The sequence below is a fragment of the Bufo gargarizans genome, chromosome 3 (genome assembly GCF_014858855.1).
Source record: "Bufo gargarizans isolate SCDJY-AF-19 chromosome 3, ASM1485885v1, whole genome shotgun sequence".
NCBI lineage: Eukaryota > Metazoa > Chordata > Amphibia > Anura > Bufonidae > Bufo > Bufo gargarizans.
The window spans coordinates 87,841,271-87,848,705 of NC_058082.1; the positions used below are offsets into that span (position 1 = coordinate 87,841,271).

General features: G+C 46.4%; 1 protein-coding gene across 1 annotated transcript in view; it reads right to left on the bottom strand.

Moving 5' to 3' along the window:
* IL17D (interleukin 17D) overlaps positions 1 to 6,852 on the bottom strand; it is a 28,949-nt gene extending 22,097 nt beyond the window's left edge. The window contains exon 1 of the mRNA XM_044287303.1: positions 6,579 to 6,852. Within this exon, the coding sequence (XP_044143238.1) occupies positions 6,579 to 6,596 (18 nt within the window). The 5' untranslated portion in view covers positions 6,597 to 6,852. The remainder of the gene's footprint in view (positions 1 to 6,578) is intronic.
* Between the last annotated feature and the right edge of the window lie 583 nt (positions 6,853 to 7,435).

Genomic DNA, 7,435 nt, shown 5'->3' on the forward strand with positions numbered 1-7,435 from the left:
AACAGTCACCTCGTGATTCTGGTGTTCGTTCACACCATGCAGCAAAGAAGAAGTCCTTGGACAAAGCAGAATCCAACTGCTTTCACACCAACAAGGTAGCAGGCCTTAATCCAGGCCCCAACTTCCAGGTCCCAACACAGAGACTGACAGAGCTCTACTGTCAGAGAGGAGTAATCCACACCACCTGACAGTGCCGCCTGTGTTTTTACAGCCCAAAACCAAGACCCGGCCTGGAACGTGGGGAGTAGTCACCCACCCAGCACTTTGACTACTCCCAGTAAGAGCCTTCCCGGATCAGCTATTACAGCCATACTAAACAGCAACTGCTGCTATCACATGAAACCGGCTCTTACTTTACCGAGGCAAGGAACCTCGGTGACACATATCTATGATCCACGAATCCCTCCTACAATATATATATATACACAACTAAATACACGAAAAAAATAAAGTATATAGGCTTCTAACTATTCCTTCTTTAAAAAATTCCCCAAAAATTAAAAACCACAAGAAGTGACCCCAGGGTACAAAATTAAATTAATACTCCATGAATGTGTGGTAGATTTTAAAACACTCCTGCAGGCATAGGCCAGGTTTTTCAGGGCAGGTTTCGCAGTGGTAAATGGTGTCTTTCCTTATCCGCCTTTTGGAACACACCCTGCATCTTTTTTGGGTCCTTCCCTTCCTTGACCTGGAAAATGTTGCCCTGGTACAACACGGGCACCATGACTTCCTGAAGTATCAGGACCCTCCCCGGCCTGGCTTTGAAAAATTAGGACATTAATAACCACCTCTCGGAACTAAAGGAAAGTTCCTGTGTGGCCTGCAGATTGAAATAGCACGTACGCATTGTACATTGTCGTCTGTACAATGTGTACGGCCAGCTTTTTGTACTACACTTTTGTTTATCGTGTGGCACTGTAAGGCTTCAGAACTTGATCTAAAAGATCAACCCCTCCCATGTGCCTATTTAGTCCAAGATGCAAACTGGTTTGGGGACAGTGGTAGTGGTACCACGTACAGAGTGGCAGGGGAACTGGTGTTAGTGTGAATGGTGGTCAGTACAAGGACATCCCTCTTGTCCTTGTACTTAACCGTCAGCATCTTCTCATGGAGGAGAGCCCTACTTTCGCCCATTCTCAGTGGTTGACCTACCAGGGATCTAGGTAGGCCTCTCTGATTTTGCGCACTGTGCTGCAAGCCACAGTACCTCTGGCAGTTAGAGACTTGAATAAGGGTATGCTGGCAGGCCTGGCGCTATAATAAGGCAGACCAAGCAGCTGCCTTAGGGCGCAGAGACGCCAAGCCAAGGGGGGGGCAGAAAAATGAAACTTCTTTTTAAAAATAAATCACTTGCGCGCCGCTGGCTGCCCGCCCGCGGCTGTTCTCCTCTGTGTGGTCCTGGTATCTTCTCTCTGGACTCCCGACAAGTTTGAGGACCTTTCCCACTCAGCCAATCAGTGGCCGCAGCTGTGTCACGTGTCAGGCCAGTGATTTCCCGCGGAGCCAATCACTGGCCTGACACGTGACACAGCTGCGGCCACTGATTGGCTGAGTGGGAAAGGTCCCCAAACTTGTCGAGAGCCCAGAGAGAAGATACCAGGACCACACAGAGGAGAAGGGGAGCTGCTGCAGACGGGACCAGGGCCAGGTGAGCATAATGTTTTTTACACAACATTAATGAGGGGGGGGGGGGGTGACATGGGAGGGGGGAAATGTGCCATGGAGGGGGATGTCGGGCATATTTATATCTGCACATTAAGGTCTGACAATATTAGAACCAAAATGGAGATTCACATTACCTTTAAGAGGCCAAACTCTCTGTTGGAATAAGCCAGAGAAGGAATGGTCACTGGCATACAATGTATATTGTTTTAAAAGTTATTGCCAACAGATGTGGTATCTTAGAGATTGTAATGGGTCTCACATGAACTGTCTTAACTACCGGGGTCATGAGAGGTTATTGCTTAAAAACACTGGTTTCTCTAAACATATCAGTCTGAGGAACAATGGGTGTTGCATGACTAAACCATGATCTGATAAGAGACGTCCATAAAACACATCTGGTGTGGAATAGATATCTATTCATATATTCATATATATATATATATTCCTGTGTGCATTTATTTAGCGTTTGAACTTGTTAATGATTCATATATACTATGCAATATTAATGTATTATAACCAATTAATAATGTATCTTTTTGTATTGTATCTCACTGAGGGAATATAGAGAGCTAAGTTGTATGTTCTTAAAAGAAGGATCTATTCAGAGGAACTGATGGTATTTCAAACATCATTACTCGAATAGCTGTGAAATGTGCCATGGAGGGGGAGAAATGTGACATGGAGGGGGAGAAATGTGACATGGGGGGGTGATGTGACATGGGGGGTAAAATGTGACATTGAGGGGGAGAAATGTGACATTGAGGGGGTGAAATGTGACATGTTTTCTCCCTCTCCATGTCCCATTTCTCCCACTCCTTTTTACATCACCACCTTTGTGTCACATTTCTTTCCCCCATGTCACATTTCTCCCCCTCCATGTCACATTTCTCCCCCTCCATGTCACATCACCCCCTTTGTGTCACATTTCTTTCCCCATGTCACATTTCTCCCCCTCAATGTCACATTTCTCCCCCTTCATGTCACATTTCTCCCCCTCCATGTCACATTTCTCCCCCTCCATGTCACATCACTCCCCTATGTCACATTTCTCCCCCTCCATGTCACATTTCTCCCCTCTCCATGTCACATCACCCTCCTAAGTCCCATTTCTCCCCCTCCATGTCCCATCACCCCCCTATGTCACATTTTTCCCCCTCCATGTCACATTTATCCCCCTCTATGTCACATCACCCCCACCGAGTTCTGGTGGTGGTGGTGGTGGTGGGGGCACCAATATGTAGCATTGCTTGTGTTGGCAAAAATCCTTGCATCGGCCCTGTATGCTGGTATAATAGTTATCCACAGAGAGGTGGTAACCCTTATCTAGCAGTGGGTGCAGTAAGTCCCACATTATCTTCCCACTAGCTAAAGACGGGGGGCATTCTGGGGGTTCTATCCAGGAATCTGTTTTATTCACACCTTAAGTAAGTGACAAAACAAAAAGTTTGTTTCAAGGAAAACAGTCACCTCGTGATTCTGGTGTTCGTTCACACCATGCAGCAAAGAAGAAGTCCTTGGACAAAGCAGAATCCAACTGCTTTCACACCAACAAGGTAGCAGGCCTTAATCCAGGCCCAAACTTCCAGGTCCCAACACAGAGACTGACAGAGCTCTACTGTCAGAGAGGAGTAATCCACACCACCTGACAGTGCTGCCTGTGTTTTTACAGCCCAAAACCAAGACCCGGCCTGGAACGTGGGGAGTAGTCACCCACCCAGCACTTTGACTACTCCCAGTAAGAGCATTCCCGGATCAGCTATTACAGCCATACTAAACAGCAACTGCTGCTATCACATGAAACCGGCTCTTACTTTACCGAGGCAAGGAACCTCGGTGACACATATCTATCATCCACTAATCCCTCATACAATATATATATATACAACTAAATACACAAAAAAAAAAAGTATATAGGCTTCTAACTATTCCTTCTTAAAAAAAAAAGACACAAATGAAAAACAAAAATATCTGCAGCAAAAAAAAGAGCCCAGGTGCTGAACAGTGGATTACAGACTCATCAGCGCTTGGCGTTCACAGCTCGCACACAGAAAAAGTGGTGCACAGCAGAAAAAAAAGCCAGATAAAAGTGACAAAAAAAGTCACAATTTGTTTGCCAAAGGCAAAATCCGACGGGGTGGGAGGAGGGTATAGGGACAGGGATTAGGGCTTAAGAAGGAGGGGTGGATTATGGATCTGGAACTTCTGCTACTGCAAAAAATAAAAAATCACTGCAGCAGATCCAAATGTTCTTTTTTTGGTCCCAGGAGATACAGCACAGAGGGGCACAGGTCCACTCTGCATGCAGTCTAGAACTGCATGCAGAGGGATTCTTCCTGTTCCCTCTGCTGCTGTAGCACTGCCATTGCCTGGAGCGTTGTTCCAGCCAATCCCAGCGCTGGCAGGGGATGCCAAACACTGGAGTCCCCTGCCTGACCTCGGAGGAGACAGGTGCTGACTAGTTCAGCACCGGTCACCTCCTCATGAACCCCCCCCCCGGCTCCCCCTGCAGCCCCATGCTGTTTCCGGTGCTGCGATGTGCCTGTCTTTATTGACCGGACAATCGCAGCGATTAGAGCTGCAGGGTGGCGGAAATACGCGATGCTGCTCTTACCCAACATGGATGCCTGCAGGTAAGAGCAGCCATCGCGCTCTGGTTCCCCCGCGATCCTGCCCCAGAACCCAGCATACCTTGCGCCTCCCGTCCAGCTGTGCCATACATGTACAGCGCGGGTCCTCTATGGGTTAACCTGCACAAAGTAATTAAAATGATCCTTCACTTTGGAGCCATATTCAGTTAAAGGGGTGCCGCCTCTAAAACAACTTAGGGTAGCGCTACAGACTGCCCATTTGTGCCGATGACATCAACGGGCTCACTGCTAGGTGGAAGTCTCCGCCTAGCATACTGATGTGAAGCCCGGTACGGCACTGGCAGTAAACAAACAGACCTTGCCCTGAGTAAGGGGGAGCATCGAAGCAAAGAAATGCTCTGATCCTCCACTCATACATAGTAAATGAGTAAAAAATGACAACCCCTATAACATAACAAACTTCCTTTAATCCAGCAATAATCCAGAAAATTTGATAATCTGTCACTTTTTTTCCAAAACAGCACTGTAATATAATGCGCAGCTTCACAGGACCAGAAGACAAAGCAGAGTCGTAGTCGTTTTACTTTACATGTTATCCCAAACTTTCTGAAGTATCTTGGCATTTACTAGTGAGATTTATAAAAGTGTGTGATAATCCAGAATATTTGATAATCTACTCTGAAGCTGATGCTGAGCCTGTGCTCATGCCCCACTAATCGGAGTAGCGGCACAAGTTGGAAATTGTCAGGGTCAGGCTAAAGTCGAGCGGCAGGTGGACGCTTCTTCGTCCGCAGGGACGGCCCCCACAGGGGAAGAAGTCCTGCTGATGAGACTAATTGATTCACTCATCTCTAAGGTTAGTTTTACACTGCCTTTAGTAGTTCCGGCACGATGTTCCTGCCGGAGCTCTCTGGATCCGGCATTGCTGGATTTTACCGGAATGCCCAGTATGCATGTAATAGTTTTTCTCTGGCCAAATCCAGTTATATTTGCCGGGTAGCGGCTGGATCTCTGCTGGACCCCATTATAGTTAATGGGGCTGGTGGGCATTCAGGTACCATCAGGCCATGTGGATCCATAGAGCTCTGGCAGGCTGTTCTCTGCCGGATCTCGTGCCGCACATGTGAAACTAGACTAGGTATTAGGTCTGACGGAAATGTGTCAGCTGCTATGTATAAGAGTATATTCACATGCAGCAGATTTGTTCCAGAAATGTCTGCGACTCTCCTTGTCATCTCAATGGCACTTGTAGAAATCCACCCCTGCAGCAGAAACAAGCGCGTTCACAACATGCCTGGAAGTGAATTTCAGTAGCAAATAAATTCTGCAACAAATGTGAATATACCTCTATAGTGTTGTACTATGTACCGCATGTGAGGCAATCAACCAGGCAGAGCCTGATGGACACCACGGTGGGAATTTATCAACCCTGTATGCCAGTTTTCTGTTGTACAAAATTTTGATTAATTATTAAACAAAATTAAAACAAAAAAGGGCCACCTCAGACCAACACATCAGTACACAGGAGTAAATCATACGTGAAATCTGCGTCAGCCAATAGCTGGTGTAGATTTCCGTTTCGGTGCATGGACAGCTCAAAGATGAGATACGTTTAGGGTACAGCTACACATCGCCATGTGTCGGGTGACAAGAAAATCACGCGACATTTGTTCTAATGATTGCCAATAGTGTTGCAATGTGACACAAAAGTTGCAAAAAATCCAGACATTAAGATTTTGTTTTGCATGTCGCAACTTTTCTACCTTTGGCTTTAATATAAGTTGCGAGCGACACGCGACTTTGCCTGCAACTTGGTTGTGTTTTCACGGCCAAATCACAATTGTAAAGTAGTCAATAAGCAAGTTACATGCACATATTTTTGTGTCAAACTACTTTTCTGCGTCTTGCGGTCGCCGTAAAGCCTTACAAATTTGGTGCCTCTTACCCCAATGGACTTTTTGCTAAGACCGGTAGAAAAGCCTGTTCTTAGAAAACCTCAAACCTACCCCTGAGAATATAACGTAGCTTCTGCAGAACTAGGCGAAGACTAGAGCTAAGTAATCTTTCCAGAATATCAAGAACTGCTAACATCCAAAATGATTCCACCTCCCACCACGAATAACCCCCTAAAATCCACCAGCTAAATACAGGCATGAATGTTCTGCTCCCCGTGACCAAGTCATCATCTCGTACAAAGAAGCCCACTGTCTCCAGACAGACCCTCCTGTTTTGTTAACCTCTTCACTACTGGCCGTACAATGAACAGGGGTACAGACCCTCCTTCCTCTTCTCACACACCTCCATCTCCTCCCCTCTTCTTACCTGGTTCCTTGGCTGCATCTTGAATATCTGAAGCTCAAGTCTGAGGATGACACAAGATAGATGACCAAAGAGGGGGAGGAGGCAAGGTAGGGGGGGTATAATATGTTCCTCAGCTGGACTGAGAGGAGGGAGGGAGGGAGACCTACTGCAGCTGAGGGATATGAGGGTCTACAGAATGAGACAGACAGCAGAATGGGAGGGAGAACACGAGTTATGCAATATAATGTACAGTATGATCCTAGGGAAGGGAGATGGGGGGAGATGTACAGGGAGCACAGGTTGCAGATGATGGGGGTAGCCTGGCGACGGGGGTGCTATGTACAAAAGAGAGCAGCTGGCAGCAGATGGACACAGGCCATATCTTCCACCCGCTCCTGGCCTCACACTCTCACTGGAATAGGGCTGGAAAGATGCCCTAGACTACAGGCTACTTTACACAAACAGGCTGGGAGGCTGTGCTGACTGAATTAGCAGTTTTGGACAGCAGTCAGTGCACATGGTGTATAAAGCCGTGTACAGACACAGAGGTTCCCCGATCCTGCTAGCGATCCCCTTATTATTATTTTTTTATTGTGGAAACATCTTATGATATGCTTAAAGGAAAAAAAAAAAAGCTAAATTGTACTCCCATCCATAAGGGCTCATGCACACGAATGTATTTTCTTTCTGTGTCCGTTTTTTTTTTTTTTGCGGACCGTATGCGGAACCATTCATTTTAATGAGTCCGCAAACAAAAGAAAAAAAGAAAGTTACTCTGTGTGCATTCCGTTTCCGTTTTTTCATTCCGCAAAAAATAGAACATGTCCTATTATTGTCCGCGGACAAGGATAGTACTGTTCTATTAGGGGCCGACTGTT